The sequence below is a fragment of the Pelophylax lessonae genome (genome assembly GCF_965119305.1).
Source record: "Pelophylax lessonae genome assembly, chromosome: 2".
In the NCBI taxonomy this organism is placed as follows: Eukaryota; Metazoa; Chordata; class Amphibia; order Anura; family Ranidae; genus Pelophylax; species Pelophylax lessonae.
The window spans coordinates 130457733-130480980 of record NC_138769.1 but is presented as its reverse complement, the minus strand read 5'-3'; the positions used below and the strand labels follow the sequence as shown (position 1 = coordinate 130480980).

Here is a 23248-nt window from a genome sequence, read left to right as displayed (position 1 = left end):
CAGTGGAAAAGCGCCATAAGTGTGTCCCATTAAAGCTGACCTCCACATAGATATAAGAAATGCCAATTTGTGTCATTAATTAATAAAATATAAATATTATATTTAGACTTAAAAAGTTATTTTAGTTTTTAGGGGTGTTACACAAGACACCAAAAGTTGCATGTTTACAGGCTCCAATTATGTTATGCCCCTGAAAGAAGCACTTAGAATGGGAAACACAGAGCAAATACTGTATGATGCAGCCAATAGTTTAACAAGGAACATTCTGACAGTATGAGAGAGCAGAGCTAACCGAGGAATGACTCCTCACTTTGCTGCTGGTGTGCCTTCATTGTCTGTTCTCAGGCTGGGGGTTTTGTTTCTTAAAGCATTACTAAACCCAGGACCCTGCATTCGCAATAACTGGTCTTCCACATCACACAGAACATTGAAATACAATTATTTTTGTAAATATACACTGCTAAATACCTTTTCTCATCAGCAGTATATAGCAGTCTTGTGACTTCTATCAGTGTCTGGTTGAAGCTTGTAGGAGGAGTTTTCAACCTTATCTGACTGTCCTATGAGGATGCAGGACCCCTGACCCTCTGTCTGGACAGTGCTGATTGGTCCTGCTCTGATCACATGCACTCTCCCAAGAAAAAAAAAAACTCTCTAGCAATACACACCAAACTGAGCATGAGCAGAATACCCCCAATATTCTGTTCTATCGGCAGATGGATTTGGTACAGTGGAAGAAGGGGAGGATCAGAGAAGACAGGATCAAACAGCCTTTTTATACAATGCAGAGTATTAACCCCTTAGGTTCCACAGTGAGTATAACAAGCATGCTTTACTGCAGTGGTCTCCAAACTGCGGCCTGGGGGCCAGATTTGGCCCTTTGGTTGCCTTTAAATGAGACACTATTCTGCTTACTGACACTAACAAAGGGGCACCATTTCTGACACTGACAGCTACAATGGGGCACTATTTTCCCCATTGATAGCAACAATGGTGAACCTCCCCCTAATACCAAATGTGGTGATGTTTAGTTGCACTGATGCCAGGAAAATTTCCGCTCCCATCTGGTCCCCCAAAAGTCTGAAGGACAATAAACTGGTCCTTTGTTTTGAAAGTTTGGAGACCCCGCTTTACTTCATATACGGACTGATTTTACTGTTGTGGGTTTAGTAACACTTTAACTGCAAAAAAAAATAGCTCACCAACCTAGGATGGGCAGAAACAGTGGTTTGCTGCTTCTCGTTTTCATAGGATGCTCTCAAATCGACTTGAAGGAATGCTGAAAGGCAGCGAAACTCTAGAATTTATGGTATCCTAAACACAAGAGGACAGTCTCAGAGACAAGCACATTTCTATGGGTACATGTGGATGAGGTTAGGGGCAGTAAACCTTCCAGGCCCTAAAGACTCCAGGGATCTATAAACAGCTTGTGGGCAGTTAGAATTTGTCCTCTCTATTTAGTTGCAGGTCGGCCATACACAGTGCAAATTTCTTTCCTGCAACCACAAATCCCCCATCAACACAGATAGTGCTGACAGGGGTAGTTGTCCTCACCGGGAGAAGACAGTGATTATCACTAGCGACTATAGCAGCTGCTTGCGATAATCAGAAGTGAATCGGGCAGGCTGGTTGTACCCAAGTTGATCGATCGATCAACTTGGTGCATTCCATTCAGCTTGCCCATTAATGGTTTGAATCTCGTTTTGAATCCTGCTGAACTAGCTGAGATTCAAACCTTAGGTTAGGTATATGGCTACTTTAGATAACCCAAGGACATAAAACAGAACTATCTAGAATCACTGGAACTTTCCTAAATGAACAAACTTTGTTTAACCACCTAAGGACTGCCCCACATACATATACTGCGGCAGAACAGCCCTTAAGCGCAAAATAACGTACCTGTAAGTGATTTTTTTGTATCGACTTTGGGGCGCACGCACGCGCCGCCGAGGCCACGCTCCCACTGTGATCGTTCGGAGGAATGACAGAATGGCAGTCTACCTATGTAAACAAAGCAGACCGTCGTTCTGTCAGACAGGAAGAGAGAGATCTTGTGAACACAGATTTCTCTCTTCTTGCAGCCAGTCCATACCCCACACAGTTAGAAAGCACTCCCTAGGAGCACACTTGCCTCTGATGTTAACCCCTTCCCTGCCAGTGTCATTTCTACAGTGACAGTGCATTTTTTTTTAGCACTGATCACTGTATTGGTGTCACTGGTCCCCAAAAAGTGTCACCCCGTGTCAGATATGTTCGCCGCAATGTCGCAGTCCTGCTAAAAAATTGCTGATCGACACCATTACATATAAAAACAATAAAAAATAAATAAAAAGTCCATAAATCTACCCCATAGTTTGTACACGCTATACATTTTGCACAAATCAATCAACATACGCTTTTTGGGATTTTTTTTTTTACCAAAAATATGTAGCAGAATACAAAGTGGCCTAAACTGATGAAGAAATTCGATTTTTTTACATGTTTTTATTGGAAATGTTTTACAGCAGAAAGTAAAAAATATTGCTTTTTTTTCAAAATTGTCGCTCTTTTTCTGTTTATAGTGCAAAAAATTAAAAACCGCAGAAGTGATCAAATACCACCAAAAGAAAACTCTATTTGTAGGAAAAAAAAGTCATCGATTTTATTTGGGTACAACGTTGCATGACAGTTAAAGCAATGCAGTGCCGTATCGCAAAAAATGGCTTGGTCATTAAGGGGGTAAAACCTTCTTGGGCTGAAGTGGTTAAAAGATCATGTTTTAAACCGTACCATCTTTTCTTCCAAAAATGTATTCAAATAATACACATGCAACATCACTAGAAAATATCACAATGATGTTCCCCGTAAGAAATACGCATACACATTGTGCACGATTGTTCAAGTATCCTTAGGTTCACAAACAGATTGATAGTTGGAAAAGATACAATTGAAAATTGTTTCTCTACCATTATGTATGTGAGTATGTGAGTAGTCTTAGGTATGGTATTTTGCAGACCAAAGAAAGCAATAAAATTCATTTACGTTAAAGACAGAGTTTAAAACACCAATATATTTGATGAAAAGGAAGATTTGCTCTTTTGGGTAAACTTGGGTAAAGTTACCAAATTCCGCAGTAGAATTATAACTTCTGAAATCAAATTGGTTGCTACTGACAGAATAATTTTTTTTTATATTTTTAGCTATTTTGTTTTAAGATGGGTGAAGCTTAGTCCTTTTAATGGGCAGTTTACTCAGTTTGCACTTAAAGCAGAGTTCCGGCCACAGAATCTTTTTTTTTTTTTTAATGTCCCCCAAACAGTGACCCCCTGACCTCTATATATCCGCTAATCCTGTTTTATACAGTGTAATAATAGTTTTGCAAGCATGAAATCTTACTTTATAAAATTTATGCTGAGCGCCGCCATCTTTGTCCTGGTTCGCCGAGTCCGTTGTGGGGAAATGTCTGCCCTGCTTCCTGGTTGTAGTGGGCAGAGGCCGGAGAATCCAGCACGAAATCTCGCGCATGCCCAGTACTATGGGATCGGCATCGCCGTCCGCACTGTGCTCCGCCTAACATCGCATCATTTCCTGTTCGGAAATAACGCGATGAGAGGACCGCCCGCCTGCCTTCGTCACTGCCCATTGCATCCTGGGAGCCACGAGTAAGAGCTCCCAGGATGCATTGCGGGACAGGAAGTGACAGCGCGGGCCGCGGAAGGAGGAAGTGGATGGTAAGGTGAGTATATTATCCTCTGTAATAAGGTAAGTAAAAAAAAAAAAAAAAGCCGGGAATATCCAATTCTTGCTCAGGTAAGGATAAGGAAGCGGATGCCATAAAATCTAAAGGCATGATTTTGTGGCCGGAACTCCGCTTTAAATGGGGGATTCGATTTCTTGTGTATAAATCAATAGAGTCAGAAACTGCAGAAGACCTTCAGTGGTAGTGAAATGTATCTCCATATTTAGTGGTAGATTATAATAGAAATCATTTAGGTAGTGGTCTGAGGTACATAGCTCAAATGAGAGGACTTTTAATAAACAGTGCAATAACAAAATGCAGTAACCTGAAGTAACCAATCAGAAATAGCTTTACTTTAGTCAGACCAGTAAAAGATATTGGTATCCACACTTTACCAATAGCACTTTTCTCCTCACTGTTTAAATAAATAAGACAATATATTTCTATGGACTAATATCCCCCTTTATTATGACAGGATCCTAGGCTGTCTGCAATGAAACAGTACAATTATATCAGCCTAAGCATTGTTTTTCAGACCCTCAGCTTCTACCTGTCACAATCTGAGGACTGGAACACCTGGGACCAGTGGCGGAATTACAAGGGTTGCAGCAGTCCCACTTGCGACTGGGCCCTGGAGTTCTGCCACTGTGGGGGGACCCGCCATTCTGCCACTGGGGGGGGGGGGCACCCGATAGCTGTTCTGTCACTAGGAGGGGCCACCCCTCCCCACCCGTTCTGTCACTGGCTCAGAGTCTGTACTGACAGTCCCTCCTACCTTGCACCGATAGGAAACAGCCAATCTGCTCCTTCTCCTACCGCCCCTCTCCTGCGTGCACCACGGGAAGTGTGAATGATGAAATTCAGCTGCTTATCTTCACACTTCCCACGGTGCACACAGGAGAGTGGCGGGAGGAGAAGGAGCAGATCGGCTGTCTCCTATCCATGCGAGAGAGGAGGGACTGTCAATACAGGCTCTGAGTCTGAGCTGTATGAGAGATGCACTCTCAGCTCAGTGTACTGCTGATGGGCACTGATAGGCAGCACTGATAAGTGGCACTGGTAGGCAACACTGATGGACACTGATAGGCAGCATTGATAAGCACTAAGTGGCTCTAATAGGCGGCCTTGATGAGCACTGATAAGTGGCACTGATAGGGACTGATAAGCAGCATTGATGAGCACTGAAAGGTGGCATTGACAAGCACTGATAGGTGGCACTGATAGGCAGCACTGATGGGCATTGATAGGGGGCAATGATGAGCACTGATAGGCAGCACTGATGGGCATTGATGAGCACTGATAGGCAGCACTGATAGGTGGTATTGATGAGCAATGATTGGGCACTGATATGCAGCACTGATAGGCGACATTGATGAGCACTGATAGGTAGCACTGATAGGCAGCACTATTGGGGCTGCACTGATAAGCAGGACACTGATGAGTATCAGTAAATATCAGTGTAAACAATGTACTGACAGTCTTGCTTGTTAACGGCTCTCCTTTCCTCACACAGACACAGCGTGGGAAGAAAGGAGTGCCAATAACTGACAAGTCTGTTTACATGTGATCAGCTGTTTACATGGTAAAGGGCCACTGTGATTGTCCGAAGGATACAGCGAGCATGCTGGATGTGAGCCCCAGGGGGCACGTGGGAGGCAGGATTCTGGGAGGATGTCCATGGAGGCCCTCCCAGAACTGGAAGCCCGGAGCTCAGATGGAGGGGGGGTCAGGGGGGCCCTTCATGGTTTCTTGCACCCGGGGCCCCAAAGGTTCTAGTTACGCCTCTGCCTGGGACTTTAAAACTCCAGGTCTAGCAGAGCAGTAGGGACAACTAAACAGGTGTGCCAGGGTATGTATCCTGGAAGGTGCAGGAGCAATGTGACCACATGCAAACAGGGTGGGTTTCAGAGTCGCAGGATCCAAGGAGCCGCCTGGTCTTCACCAGAACCACTGGAGGTGAGAATGTTGCACTGCAAGGCAGCCCACGAGTTGCCAGCAGATAGCACACAGGATGGTCTCAGGGTACACACAGGATACAAGGACCAAAGGAAATACTACAGCATTTAGGAAGAAAACACCAGGAGGAGGACCCAGGGAACAGGCATGAAGCCCAGGAGATCAAGGGAAACTGGGCAATGGCACAGAGAGAGATGGACATAGCAAGCAGAAATGAAGGGCAAAGAAAAACGACAAAAAGCAATGCTGCGGAGAGCACCCACTACAACAAAAAATAAAAGGATACACAAACAGAAATCATGGGAAATACAAGAGCGCAAAAAAAGGGAAAACACACAGAATACAAGTGTACTAAGAAACAGCAAACGCCAGAGCAACAGGGAGGTCCGGCTTCAGCGTGAAGTCAAGATGCTCAAACACTAACCCAAAGGTGCAAAGGCTAAATAATACCTAGGTTCAGGGCAGGTTGGCAGGAACCCGAGCAGCTCAGACAGGGGGTAAAACCCGGCACCGGATCAATGTACACGGAACCGTAAAATAACCTATTTATTTGAACAAGCAAGTAAAAAATTAAAGGTTTAAGTACTGTACATCTGTCACTGTTTCAGATAACAGAACATTTCTCCATTTACACAAATAGGGTGTATGGAGGAATCCCCCTGCTTGGACAATGTATTCTGACAGCAGCACCCTCCACTATCAGAATACGGAGAACAACGGCTCCAGCTGATTGAGGAAAATAACATGTCTCTGCGTTGGTAGGGTGCCTTGTGGTGCCCATAAAATTGAGCGTCAGTGTAAACCCAGCCTATCCATAAACAAAAACAGCTTTATTTTCAAAAAGTCCCAGCAGACTATTACAATATAAATAAACAGTATGCAGGGGCACAGAAATATTCCCCATAACTCATCTCGGCCCAAAAGCAGGTCCAATTGCAATAGCAATTAACTGTTTCCAATTTACCAGTACTGACTGTCAAGTACAACCAATGTTTGTATGATGCCAATAGCAGTATACTGTAATCTGGTATGTGATATGCTATTGAATATGGCTAAAGGTGGTAAATAGTTTTGTGACAGATGTTTTAAAATACATCATATGACTGTGCAATCAAAAAGCCCTTGCAGCTATGGTCTCATGTAACCCTCATATATTATTAAATATTTTTAAAGACGTTGTATTTCAATTTGCATGAAACCTATTTTAGCACCACTAAAGACATGGGCATAACATTACTATTAAGTATGCATAGGAATTACCTATCAAAATAAATAGTACTTATTTTATTCTCAATATGTTCTAGCATTTTCTATTTACTGTATATTAAGCTGCACAGTTGAAATAAATATTTGTATCAAGTGATATTATTTTTGTTAACTCAAAATTCATATTTCATCTATGGGCAGGCATTCATTTGCTAGCATATATTTTTCATATAACTCATAGGGGTAACATGGATTATTGATTTCACAGGTTGCATTGCATGTTTGGTGGTGATGTTCATATCTAGCCAGGTTTGATTCGCCAAGGGTTTAGGGAACCTTGTTTAAAATGTATTGAATTCAAACTTGGAGGCAAATACCATTGAGGTCTATGGGGGGGGGGGGGGTTGCATCTGGTTACTTAAAAAGGTCCTGGAAGCTGGGCCATGTACCAATGCAATATAACAGGAAGAGGGTCCTTTCATAAGGCTCCAAGAAAAACATTGAAAATACATCCTTTAAATAAGATGTTGGGGGATGCTTTAAAGCCTAACTCCACTTTTGTTGAGAAAAAAACATTCCCCTCTGGGTGATCTCTGTACATTACAAGGAATTTAACGACCTTTGTTGCCGATTCCTACCTTTTGTTATTATGAAGAAATCACTGTTTGTTCCTCTGTGCTGAGTGGGTCTAATGGGAGTGGTTTTATAATTATCAATCAGTTGCGGCATCTGCAAAGCACTAATGAAGGAATCTGCTGGCCTGCATCCCTTTAGACATGTTCCTATTGGGAGTATCTCACCAAAAATGACATTTTTGTTGCAGGGGATGCCTGAAATCTGACTTGTATCTTTGGCAAACCTCTGAGAAAATCAGTGAGCCAATCACACAAGGAGGAAATGTTTCTAGGGTGTGGTCAGTACACATTCTGTGTACAGAACAACTCCAGGTAGCCATATTGCATTGCATTTTCAGAAAATATAGTGGCTGCAGATTGAAAAGGAAAGGTAATTTTTAATAACATTCAATCACAATGTGATTTGTGTCGCAATTGTATACACTATATTATTTTTTCTTTATTTGCTTTTCTCTTCTCCACAAAAGTGGAGTTCGCTTTAAAGGATATCAGTGGTGTTACAGAACAGTCTCATTTTCACAGACAGTCTTAGTAATTATGTACACTTTTTCATCAAATGATAATTGGCCCACTTTTACTGACAAAAGGAATTGTGTAATTTGCTATGGTAAAAAATGTTTCTCACTGATGTAAAACTGTCCTGCCACTGCCCAAATTCAATGAAACTCCTATAAAGAATTAGGAGACCACTGATACTACATCAGTGTAAAAATAGCCAGCTACAGGGAATTTTAATAAGGCAGAATTGGTCAAAATATGCTAGAGAAAAAAATACAGGCAGCTGATTTATACCTGGTTTCACACCTATGCAGGTTGCTGTTGATGTATATTCCAATGTTTGCATTTTTCAATACACATTTTTGATCCATTGAAGACTATGGAACCAAAAACATCTGCTGGTCCATGGCCCTTTCCATAAAATGTACAGATATGAACGTGACCCATAGGAAACCATGTTAAATAGACTGTAATGTGTTTCTGCAAAACTGAAAACGCACTAAAAAATGTATTGGTGTGAACCAGGCCTTAGGACAAGAAACCACAGATAACACACTAGTGTAAATGTTTCCAGCAGAAGGACAATTTTAAATAACAAGCCTAGGCCTAAATTCAGTGGAGACAAAAAACACAGGCTGGGGTTTCAATACGAAAAATCAAGATACTGCAGATGATACAGCTGTGTAAAAGTGGCCAGTAGCCAACTTTTCTTTTATCTCTGGAAATAAGGGGTGCGTTGAATGCAAATGATATAATGTAAGGTGGTTCCAGTGGTTTGCACTATTTTTTTTCCTTTAAATAATGAAGCATGCTAAGAACAAAATGCAGTGTAGAGAACAGATAGTCAGTAACAAGTCAATGCTAAGCTTTAAACACCCCAACCTTAAAATAGGCTCTATCAACATAAAACAGAAATAGAAGAACACAAAATAAATTAAAAACTCCTAAAAGAGAGACAAAAGCAACAAAAATGTTAACGTTAAAGTGATACTAAACACACACTGTCTAATTTACATTGTCCTTTCTATTTCTGTATATGGATGATGGCACTGTAATTATTTTAATTTACAAAAGGATAAAAAAGCATCTATGTATCTTTTTCCTAATTGATATACAGCTCTCACATGACCCAGCTCTCTCCCAGCCTGCAGGTTAACATAAGCAGGAGGAGCTTCCAGTCCTCTGCTGTTGGTCACATGTTCAAAAAAAAGCCTTTGGAATACAGAGTAAAAAATAAATAATTAGTATCAATAAACTGTTTTAAATTGGCATAAAAATATATATTTGTATACAAATCTTTATTATTTTTTGGCATTCGTTTTCTATGATGCGGGTTTAGCATGGTGTGGACGGATTTCTGTCACGCCCCTCCCGCCTGTGTCTAAGAATAACAGTGAGGTGAAGCCTCCATCAATCTACATGTCATTTCCTGTCCCCCTTAGGTTTAGCGAGTTAGTGGGCATGGAGGAGGGAGGGAATGGGCTGTCATTTCCCACTGTGTATCGGCCCACATGTGTGACTCTATAGTCACATGGGCTCTGGGACTGAGTGAGAGTCAACAGCATGTAATACACCATATATTGATAGTTTTCTATGATGTGGGTTTAGTGACACTTTTAAAAAAAATCATCAACATAAACTAAGAACCAATATTCCCCCAAAATAAATAAAAAATCTCTGAAACAGAAGCTCATTTTTAAAGGAAAGCCATGCAGCAACCCCCCCCCCCCCCCCCACACACACACACACACACACAAAATGAAGACAAAAAAGCCCAACCAAATAAAAAAATGCAAAAGAGGGATTCGTTGCCAAGAGAGCTAGCAATCAGAATTAAATTACAGTTTCCTAAATGACCCTAATCTCTTCCAATGCAGTTTTTCAGATTTCCTAACAACAACTTCCAATTCACTGACACCATGGCTGCTCTGTGCTCCGCCCCCTTTGGGGGGCTGGCTTATCTCAAAAAATCTGTATTACTTCTTAACCTTCTAAACCTGCTGGGCACAGTTTAAAGGCCCGGCAGTGCTCTGAAAGTCATGGTAGCAGCAATTCTGAACCTTATCTCTATTTTCTAGTTGGCCAGTCATGTCAGAGTGATTCACTTATTCCATAGATAAATAAAACATGCTTTTACAAATGTGAGAATAAATTGTAGCTCTCTGGAAGCAATATTTTGCTAGATAAAAACAGGTTTAGTGGAAAGCACTAATGCCTTTGGTCAAATCCATCCTAGAGCAATATCTGAATGTAGATTGAATGCTTTCCTTTTTCCAAAAACAGAGGGGTTGATTTACTAAAACTGGAGAGTGCAAAATCTGGTGCAGCTGTGCATGGTAGCCAATCAACGTCTAACTTCAGCTTGTTCAATTAGCTTTGACAAAAAATCCTGGAAGCTGATTGGTTTCTATACAGAGCTGTACCAACTCTCCAGTTTCAGTATATCAACCCCATACTGTCTGTCAGGTTGTCTTCCTCTTAAACTGCCCCTGGTATGTATGGGTGTGGGAGAAACATTATATTTTAAACTCCTGTACAGTACAGGGACTGCTGGTATTGGATCTGTGCGCTTTAAAAAGAGTTAAAAATCTGGTAAATTGTAGGTAGGATGCAGTTACCCTGTGCAAAGAAAATGTGCAAGCCTTTGTTTGCATAAGGCTAGGTTCACACTAGTGTGAATTGGATGTGGGTTTCCCCGCATCCAATTCGCATGAAAAGAGATTGTGACCGCCTCTAAATGAAGCCGGTTCACACATTTACGTGGCAGCTGCAGAGCGGATTGCACAGGGGTCCTGTGCATCTTTGGCCCTGTTTCAGATCCGAATTCAGAGATTTCGGGCCTGATTCGTCCCTGAAACGGAGAACAGGGATGCACTGGGTGAGCCACAGCCTATTTAACCTCCCTGGCGGTATGATTATGTCAGGAATTACATACCAAAAGCGGTACAATTGTTTTCATGGAAATTTGGCGTTATGTTTTATAGGCCTACAATTCTTAGTAATCACTGACTTAAACCTGACCAAAACAAGAGTCTAGTAGACATCCCAGATGTGATAAATTTGAAACACAAACGCGTGAATTATAATCGAATCAATAATATTATTTTATTATATAATATATATAATAAAATTATATTATTGATTAGATTATAATTCATGCATTATATATATATATATATATATATATATATATATATATATATATATATATACCGGTATATACATATATATGCGCATATATATATATATATATATGCATATATATATATATATATATGCATATATATATGCATATATATATATATATATATATGCATATATATATATATATATGTGTATATATATATATATATATATATATATATATATATATATATATATATATAATATATATAAAATGTGTTTTGTGCAACGTTTTTGTTTTTTTTTTTTAATTTCCCTCCCTAGTTCCGCTCCCATGAAGCATTGCTGCTGCAGGGAACGGAACTAGGAAGTGATCACACCGACGGAGGACGGAGGAGCGGCGGGACTCTCGGCTGGCGATCTCAGCAATGAGAGATCATCGCTGGATCGCCAGGACAAGGTAAGAGAACACCGCTGCGCTCTCTGCACATCCACCCCGAGCGTGACTCGGGGTTACCGATCCTGCAATGAAAAATCCACCCGAGTCACGCTCGGGATTACCGCCTAGGTGGTTAAGAGTAAACCCAGCCTGAAAAGGAAAGAAGCTGTGTTGGGCTCACTCTTAGGGCCTTTTCACACGGACCTGAGTCCGTTTTACAGGCGGACCTGATTGGACCCTCTATTCTCCCCTATGGAGCGGATGTCAGCGGTGAAATATCTGCTGACATCCACCACTATCTGATTCGATACTGCCCACAAAAACCAGACGGATGGTAGTCCTACTTTTCCATTTGTCTGGCAGGTCAGAACTGATATGATTGGATGGAAATGGAGATACGGTCCATTTTCACCCAATCTCCCTATAGAGGAGAGCGGGACTGTGTCCATCTAAACACTGCACAGTGAGCTGAGATGGACCTGTCATCCGCCTGCTCAGCGGGGATCAGCAAAGCAATCCCCCCGCTGAGCAAGCAGATCTCTCGAAACGCAGGCACCCGTGTGAAAGCATCTACAAGTGCGTGTAGTCAAAAATCAAGAATTTGTGTATAGCTAAGATTTTCCATACATGCATTTTATCACATTATCTCTTCATTAGACTGCTATTAGTTTTAAAAGATAGCTGGTGATTCTACTAGAGATACAAGCTGTACCTAACTTTCTTCCACAGGCATTGTGATCAGCCCTGCATGTAAAGTCTCTGGCTGGACTATAAGACAACATTCCAAAGAGACCTTCATTAGCACAGCACCCTCTGCTCATCATTCTAACACCAGTATTAAATGGAAGTGTAGATCTGTGGCTGCCTGCACATCAAAATGGCAAAATAGGTGCCAGTGGAAATTGCTTATGTGTGCCAGACAGTTGCAATGATTTAAGGGTCCCTTCAGGAAAAACAAACATGGCATTTGCACTGGCATCTAAGGTAACATGCTACATATAAAAATAGTTACTGAGGGCTTATATCTACTTATAGGGCATACAGGATAGCATCAACATTGTGTAGTGGCTATGGCCAAATTCCTCTATCTATAGAGATACCAGCCTATGTGTCTAGTGTGCTAGGCTGCGATCTTTCTGGTTTCCAGCTTGTTTAAAAAGCTTTTTGATAATTAAAGTGAACACAGACCAGGGGGTTTCGATCATGGAAGCAGATTGGGTAACTGGCTACGCTATCAGATTAAAAAATACTACACTCACCTTTACAGAAGAACTAATAATCACAATCCTAGCTTGAGATAGTTATACTACCATGCTTATGTGGACATACTATATACTGAACTTTGAATGACACATATCTTCATTTTACTACACATGCCAGGACTAGATCCAGTAGTCAGTGTTTCTCCCTGGGGCCCCTTTAGTTAAGTCCTTTCGGTAAAGTCAGCTACAAAAATGTTTCGTTTTCATTTTTTTAATTTCTTATTATTTAATAATCATTTAAGGCACGTTCTTAAAATGTAGTATGTGCAGGAATCTATAGGCCTGGGGAAATATCTGAAGAGATTAACATTTTTTTTAAGTTTAATAAATCACTTATGGATAGTTAGGCTTGATTCACCTATTTGTATTTTTGCTTTATGCATTTTAAATTTAAATCAATGGAAACGCATCAAAGCATACTGTATTTTAATGTACGTTGACATGCGTTTTGATGTATTTCTATGTAAAATACATTAGGAGAGATTAACATTTTTGTTAAAGTTTAATAAATCACTTATGGTATGGATAGTTAGGCTTGGTTCATCCATTTGTGTTTTTGCTTAATGCATTTTAAATTTGTATCAATGGAAACACATCAAAGCATACTGTATTTTAATGCGCGTTGACATTCATTTTGATGCATTTCTATGTAATATGCATTAGGAGGAAAAATGCAAAGGTGTGAATCTTGACTTAATCATCTTTTTTCTGTTCATGGATTAAATAATAAAAAAAGCAGACGGATCCAAATTTATAACCAGCAGAGATAATCTAGCCAAAAAAAAAATATGTATATATATATATATATATATATATATATATATATATATATATAGGCGCAAATGCTCATTTACATATTGTGTAGAACAAAAGTCTTAAAAAGTAGATGCTCAAACAGAAGTATCATGTGCAAGGAGCCTAAAACCAAAGTTTTTTATCTGTGTTTTGAAATTTATGCAGTTTTATGCCTAAATGTACTCTGAAATTAAGGCATAAAATAATAAACAATTGGAGATAAAGATAAAGTCATTAACAAAATGTTGTCAAAATGTAGCAAGTAGCAAGCTTTTGTATGAAAAGTCAGACTTATTTCATGTAAATCAAATATTATTATAAAAAATTTGCCCAGCACTGTTCAAGAAGTTCCCTCAAATGTCTTGCACTTGAATTATCTACTATTTTGTTCTTAAGGTGGTTCTGGTAGCCTGGGGGTATGTTTTGAGTCATTATCTTTTGTAGGATGAACCCTGATTAACTAGACATAGACCAGATGGATTGCAAATGCGCATCAAAATGCTGTTGTAGGACTTTTAATTTAGGGTGTCAGTTAAGCTAACCATACATGGATCAATATTCTGCTGAACCGCTTGGGTACAAATAGCCTGTCAGATTTTTCTGCATTCAATTACTGCAGACGCCTATAGTCACTAGCAGTAATCATTCTGTTCTACCGACTGGAAAGGTTCCTGCCCCCCACCCCCATCATTAATGACTGTGTCGATGGGGCAATGTAGCAATTTTCTTTCCTTTCACCTATGGTCTGTCCTAGGTTCTATTCACATTTGGTGTTTTCGGATCTCAGACAGAATCGCTGCACACCCAGACCTGCATTTTGCAATTGCAGTGTGATTTAAGATTGCAGGCAGAATCGAGATCCCAAAAGCCTTAGTCATTAAATAAACCATTACACTTTTTACATATTTGACAGTTAAAATCCCACCCTGATCCTTTTACATTCTCAACGGTGTGGAAAAACCCCTGAGTGATGGACCAAAAATTTCAAATTTTGATTCATCAGTTTATAAGGCCATATAGTCTTTAGTAGTCTACTGGTGGAGGCGTCTGATCCAGGCACACCTCTTTTTCTTATATTGCCATTTTTGTATTGAGTATCCTATTTTCCTGTGGCTTGTCTAACCTGCAGCTCAAAGTTTTCTCCTCGCAGTTGAAAGTGATCCTCGGTTACTTCAACTATGGTTAAGTTATGTTGAAGCTGTTGTAGTGTAAAGTGGCTCACAGAAGCTGTTGTCTCTCAGAAACAGGTCATGTCATGTTACTGTCCAAGTTTTCTTCATTTTTCAAGTGCCTTTTGGTGGTGAAGCAAATTGTACTTACTGACACCATCTTGGCTATCTTTGAAACTTCACTAAAGAATAGACCTATACTTTTAAAGTGATTGTAAAGTCTGTTTTTTAAATAACAAACATGTTATACTAATCTCCTCTGTGCAGTTGGTTTTGCACAGAGCCAATGGCGCCGCGGCTGTGTCCCAGCCAATTAGGAGGTATAGTCCCGAACGGCCGAGGGACTAGTGGACATCGCTGGATAGAGATGGGTTCAGGTGAGTATTAGGGGTGCTAAAGAGAGGCTGCAGCACACAGATGGCTTTTTATTTTAAGGGTTATAAAACTTCCTACATTCCAATTTTGTTCACATAATACTTCAGGCAGTATTTTCCAATACTGCTTTTATACAGAACGGAGTTTATAAGTGATCCACAAGCTGGTACACCTGTTAACAAGTAATCCATTACTTGTTCCCTGAAAAAAAAAAAAAAAATGCTTTTTTGTATGTAGCACCCTCCTAGTCAGGTGCTAGATAGAAGATATAGTTTGGCATTTTCTGCTTAACAGGGAAGTAGCAGGAAAAAACATAATTGCTTCATCCGCTTATCAGAGAAGCTTGATCTTTAGTTAGGTCTGCTTAGTGTGCTCAGTGTGTATTCATCTGGTCTGAGGGAGGGTCCCCACTGCGTGCAATAGGGAGGCCTGTTGGACAGTGGGGAAACCTGGCCAATGATACACAGACTTTTGCAACTGTCCCAGTGGGTTGGCACCTGGAGAGGTGCATGATGGGATTGGAAATAAAAGCGGAGAGCACCTGAGGCAGAGTGTCTTTTGGCGGGAGCATCAGTCCCAGGAGGAGGTGACGGCTGTCTCTCTTCCTGCTGAAGTGTGAAGGTGGTCCCGGCAGTCGGCCTAAGGGCCAGAGGTTGAGCTGGGCTGCAGAGGATCCAGAGTGTGCTGACCCAGTGGAGCTTCTGGGCAGAGATCTTCTGGAAAAACAGTGTCGTGAGTACTTAAGATCTGCCCAGGGGTCTGCCTAGGAAAGGGGACCACTCCAGAGAGGTCAAGGGGGATCCAGGAGCCAGCTAACCAGGAGAGTACAGTAAAGGGAGTGCCAAGTACTAAAGCCCTGAAGATTAGGGAGTAAAGAGGGCGCCAGGAAGGGCCATGAAGTGTTTAGCAATACAGTTTATGTCAGGATACAGCTTGCCTCAGGAGACAGATTACCTCAGGAAGCTTATCATCCTATTTCACAGTCAAAAGGCAAAGTAAAGTAAGCGGCCTAGCCATGACCAGCTCAATCAGCGTTAACCAGCGTCAGTCAGCGTTAACCAGCGTCAGTCAGCGTTAACAGGCTTCTGACAGCACTTTTTGCATTGTCCCTGCCTATTGTGCATTGTTCAGTTTGGTTGGAGTATCCCACTTATCCCTTCTCCTACCCAAGTTCTTAATAAAACCAAAAAATCAAAGAAACTGGACTGGTCCTTGTCTGAGGTAAACACACTTGGAAATATGCTTAAATGTACTACTGTTGCTAGCGGTAACCCTGGGAGACCCACACTCTTGGGAGCAGTGCTACATGTATAACTAAAATTTTCTTAATTTTTTCCCCTTTCAGACCTTTTGACTTAAACCTCGGACAGAGTCAAAGGAAGGGAGAGGGATTAGTGATTTGTCTAACTCGTCCTTCCTACGAATGTGTAAATTTCAGATTGAGCTACTGAGATCTGTAAACATAGGCTTTCTTCAACAACAGCGAGAAAGTGGAAACTGTGGAAATGAAACTAGATCTGTACCTGCTGGCTGAATATATAAATGCATAATATTTGAAAGCAATACTTCATTTCTGCTGGATTAAAAATAGACAAGCATTAAAACATTGGTGCCTTAGACCTCACCTTAATATCCAATGCCAGAAAATATAAACACAACCACTATACAGACCTTTTAATTAGTCTGTCAGATCCATTTGTCAGTATAATAGGATAACAGTTTTTGATTGTCAAATCTAAAAAAACATGTAAAAAGATTTTACTTTAAAGGGTATGTAAACCATAACAATGCACATCCCTTATTTAAAAAAACTCGGGTCTATTAAATACTTAATTAATAGTTTGATAAGTGCAAAAGAATGCCTGTTAATCCTGCTAGAAATCCAGTGCTGCACTTAACAGTGATATTGCAAACAGTGTTTTCAGGAAGTATGCTAGAACTACAGAACCCCTCACCCCTCATTAAGGAGAAGAAACAATAGGATGTTCTGAAGTACTGTTCTAGGGCAACAATGCTGCTCCTCAATACATAGAGTACAGTGAGTGAGCATTGTCACCAGAGAACAGGAATGTTTTATTGTGCAAATCAGGTGCAAATAAAGGAGAAAAAAGCCTAAAAAAGGAAACTAAAGCAGCCACGTCCAAAGCTTGGTAAGCTGTACTATATTAATTTTTTTTTTTTTTTTTTGAGTGAAGATGAGGGCTTTTTTTCAGCTGGAACTTGGTGGAACTCAGTTCCACCACTTTGGCTCAGGCCCTCTGCTCCCTTGCTCATCACTATCACTTCTAAGCACAGAGGTCTGGCTTCCTGTGTTTTCCAAGTGCAGTATGGGGACAAAGGAGATGCTGGTGCCTGTGGTGCAGTGCGAATGCTTACATCCCCACTGGATGATCTCCCTGCAAGTGAGAGAGGCCAACCCATCTACAGTGTGAGGGGAGGTACTAGAGAAGAAGAGGGGTCAAAGTGAAATGTGGATGGGGGATGCCGAGCTAAGCAGCTGTGGAAGAAGGCTGAACTTGCACTCTTTGTGTAGCGCACCCCTGAACCCTGCACTGTATATGTAGCACACTCCTGTCCTGAACTCTGCACGTAGCATACCCCTGAACTCTGCGCGTAGCATACCCCTGAACTCTGCACTCAGTACATAATGCACTCCTGGTACTTGATGCCCCTTTGAGACCCTCTCACTGTTAGTGAAATTTTGACTAGTTTGGGGAGGGGGTTTTTTTTTTTGGGGGGGGGGGGTCATGGTTGAGTTCCTGCACCTTTCTTCTGAGAAAAAAAGCCCTGTTGAAGATAAATGTTGAATTATAAAGATTTTTTTTCTATGTCCAGTTTTGTGACACAGTCAGGCAGCAATTTGCTGAGAACTACTATGCTTTTTACAATAGCTAATGTTTACAATAACTTCTTTGCAGTGATATTAAAAAATTACCATTACTAGTAGAATCAATGACTGACAAATTATCAGATTAATATATCAGTGTGTTATGTACTGTGGACTGTACCACTGCAATTTGTATTTCACTGTACTTCTTTACCCTATGTTCACACCGATGCGTTTTCTGGTGCCTTTTGCTAAAATGCACTACAGTCCGTTTAAGATAGTTTCCTATAGATGTAGTTCACATCTGTGCATTTTGTGCCACTGCATTTTTTGAAAAGGGTCAGGGACTTTTTTCCCACAGCATATTGCGTTTTGCATGTAATAGACTTCAATGGAGTCGCACCAAAAAATTCCAGTGTTGCATTTTTTATGCGTTTTTTGATATGTATAGCTGGTTGCTAAGGAGGGGGCCATTGAGTCATAAGCTGTCAGTGGGATTCCCTGCTGACAGCTAAATGAAAAAAAAAATTGCCGTAAAAAAAAAAAAAACTTAATACTAAATGGTATTCTGGTTGTATTTATAGGATTTTTACCCAGCCAGGACCTTGTGGGATCTTCACTGATGCAGGATCAATCAAGTATGACTTTCACCCCGGGATCTCTGGACAGTGATTGTTCTCCCGTAAACCAATCAGATGATGGAATACAGGATCAGACTGGTTCACTGGCCTCCTGTTTGACAATGGTAAAAAGTGAATTTTAAAATCTTGTGAAAATTTCAAAAAGCTGAACTTTTGAAGTATGTTGACTATGTTGGAAATCACATATAAGTTAGTGAATGATAATATAGCCTACAATAACTGTACACACCTGCATACAACTAGATTATCTTGTAACCATATCCTCATTCTGTATAACCTCCTGGAGAGTAAAATGTTCTAGTTGGTGTGATTTACAACAGACCCAATGTCAGGAAATGCCTGGACAATTATTTTGTCAGCTAAATGGAACGAACCAGAGTGCCCATAATACAAAATATATTTTATAAAAATAATTTAACTGACTTAATTAATTATTGTGAGTTAAAGTGTTTGTTACCTCAACAATTTATATTCCTGATATGTGCCTGCTGTACCATGTACGTGTATGAAAAAGTATCCTGTTCTCTTTGTATTGCTTCGTTTGTGTGAAATCCTTGGTGGTCCTACCAGTCCCTCTGCTTTCCAATTAAAAACTGACTACACTAAGCAGGAGAGCACAGCCTCCTCTAATGATCAGACTTGTCCTGATATACTACCCCTGCAAAGCCATTTACTTGGAAGCCAGTGTGCTCTTGTTTCTCCTCCCCCTGTCTCCAATGCAGCTGAGAACAGAGGGAACAGAGGGAATTAAAAAAAAGGTATTAATAATGTTTTTTATATCTATTCACAGATGGTTTGCCTTTCATTTCTATTTTTAACTGAATGGATTGTTTTACAAAGTTATTGTTTACAATAAATTTAATTTTGCAAAAGCAGAAAAGGACAGATGTAATTTTAGACTGCAGATTATCAAAAATTATTTAATATTTATTAGAATAAGCCATTTAAAAACACCACTAACAGTTTGATTAATAGGTGGACGCAGGCCCTACAATTTACAATTAATTGCTAAAGCCTTTGGTTTATCTGTTGGAATAAAATAAATGTTTATTTTATTCTAATAAAATAGATGTCCTAACTTGTTTTTATGAAATTTGGCAGACAATATACTGTGTTTGACTAACTTGACCCATGAAATCACTGCACTTGGATTCCCAGGTGAAGTCCCTGTAAAGCTATGTCAACACAGCCAATTAAAATAACCAAATTTTTGGGTGTTAGGCTATTGGGAGGCATAGCAAATCAACTAGCATAAAATACTTGCACACAAAAAAATAACCAATAATGAATGTGGAAAATATAGTTACCCTTTAAAATGGCTATATGGTCAGACTCTCCTAAAATGGCTGCCTACTAATAGATGGAGTTGATCTTCCCAAAAATGGCATCGATCTAGGCTGGAGTTGGGTGCCTTGACTTCTGTGAAGTCACAGTGTCAAATGAGGGGATGTCTCCGATGATGTGTCCGTGTGTCCTCAAGTGTTTTAGATGATGAGTGTGATGTCTTCCTTGATGGACTTGTATTTTTATTTTGTGAAGACAATATAGTTATAAAACACTCTAGAAGCCAGTGGTGATTTTGGCTCTGAGGAAGAGGGTCCTCTCTCGAAACGCGTAAGCCACATCAGGTTTTGAGGACGCCATCACGCTATCCAGCAGTAGAGAAGTGACCTGGAAGCGAGCGGTGCCCATTTCCTATATGCTTGTTCATATGCTACGTTTGTGAGTATATTGTACGCTACCCTTCTTTGATTTTAATAAACTTTTAAGTGATAATGCACAAGGTCAGTGTGCCCTTCTCTTGTTGTTTTCTTGTAGTGCTTTTTGGATACCTTTGGTCCTGAGGGGGGCAGCAAGACCACTTAATTTGTGTAATAAAACCGCCTAGAACATTCACCTTCCCGCATACCACTCGAGCGCAGGAGAGATATTGTTATTATCCCTGGTAGGCAGAGGAGAGCCCATGTAATATGGCAGCACATCCCACATTCTTCTCCTATGGGGGGGGACACATCCTGGGTCACCCAGATAGGAACCCCCCAGAGATCCATGTCAGCATTGTCAGTGTCAGATGAGGAGGACTGATGGAGCGGGTCCCAGGTAGGGAGCAGTGAGGATCATTCACTGTGTACACAGCACAGCCCTCCCCTCCTCTGCCCTCCTTGGATCTCAGCAAGATATTACAGCGTAAGTTCACTGAACACCCTCCCCTTTCCCCCCAGTGCCCCTGTTCCAATGTCCTGCGACCCCCCTGCTGTCAGGACGTCGCTTCACAAGTCCGAAGATTTAAAAACCCCTCGGCATCACCTACATCTGTAACTCTCAGCAGAAGAGGCATTCTGATTGGTCAGCACCATCACATGGACAGCATTGATTGGCCAATCAGATTCCGTCTAGCCCGTCTTGCCAACATGCAGAGGGCTCCCTGACACACCCCACAACCAGTAATTAGGACATCTAAAAGGTGATACAGCGCTTGCTGTGATGTAAATTAATGGATAGCAATATCCATTCCAACTTTTAAAATAAATGTGAATAAATAAACAAAAAATTGGTCATGAATTGGTAACAATGAAAATTAAATATGTACACGTGAGTCATCAAAAATTCCCAATAAATAATTAAAACAGTGTCATATAGTGTATAAGTGACTGGAGGTATAAATAATAAAATTGAGAAATAAATAACAATCAATTTAAAATAAATGGACAGTCCAGAGTAAACGGTGACTTTTAGACCAATCACCTTTTAGCTATCTCTTTTTCCTACAGCAGCTGCTTTTTCCGCTTATTTATCTTATTTATTTATTTATTTATACACCTACTCTCAGGTATACAGATTGTTTGCACTTTATATTATACCCTTTCCCATTGGCGCGTGGAATATACTCTGTATATTTTTTTACTTAAGTAATTAGGACAAGCGGCCCGGCGGACAGGTGTCACCCCTCTAGTGAGTGTCACCCGGGTGCGGTCCTCACCCCCCACACCCCCATAGTAACACTACTGCTGGCAGGGACTATTTTAGTTCGGGGAGCAGGCTGTTTTTTCGTGCAGGGGAGCTGTTTTGCTGTCCCCCTGCAAAGTGCCGCCCTAGGCTTAGGCCAACTAGATACAGCATTGCCTATATGTAAGCCTATAACAGGGCTTACCTTTAGGTACTGTAAATATCTCCTAAACTTGCACCGTTGACGTCATCTGCGCATGCACTCTGAAGGAACTGCCGTCTGTGCATTGCATACTAGAACACTATGCATTTACTTTGCAGGTAACCAAAAAGAAAACATTTTTATGAGGTTTTACTTCCTCAGCTCACTAACCTGGCTCAGCTGTCTAGTATGGCTTTATGTATCTCAGGCCCAAATGGACATAATTACAAATCTATTTTTGGGTAAAACAGAATTCATGCATTTCAAAAGTATGTTTAGCTGTTTACCTAGGTGACAGTTTTTACCAGTGACCTATCTGAAGCCAATCTTTTTTTATTCTAGGTAGAGTAGGAAATGCCTAACTCGATTTCAGTTTTGTTTTTATTACTTTGCCTGTCCAATTGAGGAGATTTTATTCCGCTTGGTGTCTTGTACACAAAACAGGAGGCAGTAGAAAATGTTTACAAGGGGACGGTAATGCCCTCTTAGACAGTGTTTATTGAAAAAAATTCCCCTCATTCCTGTTCTGGTGAAAATGTTGAATTTTCCCTCTCTTTCAGGCCTGGTGCCAAGGTTCTCCAAAAAATTACAGCGACTAAATCTCTCTAAGAGAAACAGGCAGCAAAATGAAATTGAAAGGGATTCTAAGACCTTGTCAGATACACTTTTAGATACACTTTAAATTGACCCTATTATTGCATCAAGTTGTTTAATGAGCAGCAACTTGCAGATGCAGGCACCTACAGTAGAATTGTCTGGGTGCAACTTTATATACTTAGCAGAGATCACAGGAGCCCCAAACATCTTGGCTTTCTATTGTGCATATCATGTAATGCTACAAAGAGAGAAAGCGTTGGTCTTTCATCTCACACCCTTGCCTCAATGACAATGAAAGTTAAATTATAAAGTACTGTACATTTATACTGCCAGTATACCTAGCCTTTTCAATAAAAAGTATCCTATCCTCCCCTGCCCCAAATGTCTAATAGCTGATTTGAATCACAGCTGTCTTTACTGTTTACAGCAGGGGTCCTCAAACTTTCTAAACAGGGGGCCAGTTCACTGTCCCTCAGACTGTTGGGAGGCCAGACTATTGTTTTAAAAAAATGAATGAATTCCTATGCACACTGCACATATATTATTATGCAGAATGCAGGGTTCAATCGTGCCTTGCGCTCATAATGCGGGGTTCATAAGTGCATTGCACTTAGATTTCAGGGTTCAGGAGTGTGCTGCAATCAGAATGCAGGAATCAGGAGTGTGTGAGGCTCAGAATGCAGGGATCAGGAGTGCGCTAGACTCAGAACGCAGGGTTTAGGAGTGCGTTAGGCTCAGGATGCAGAGATCAGGAGTGAGTTAGGCTCAGAACACAGGGATCAGGATTGAGTGTGGCTCAGAACGCAGGGATCGGGAGTGAGTGAGCCCGCGGGCCGTAGTTTGAGGACCTCTGGTTTAT

General features: G+C 40.7%; 1 protein-coding gene across 2 annotated transcripts in view; it reads left to right on the top strand.

Annotated features, from left to right (window-relative positions):
• FOXN1 (forkhead box N1) overlaps positions 1–23248 on the top strand; it is a 136860-nt gene that overhangs the window by 48994 nt on the left and 64618 nt on the right. For both annotated transcript variants that reach the window (XM_082245305.1, XM_082245304.1), the window contains exon 3: positions 18588–18748. In XM_082245305.1, coding sequence (XP_082101431.1) covers positions 18588–18748 — 161 coding nt within the window. The remainder of the gene's footprint in view (positions 1–18587; positions 18749–23248) is intronic.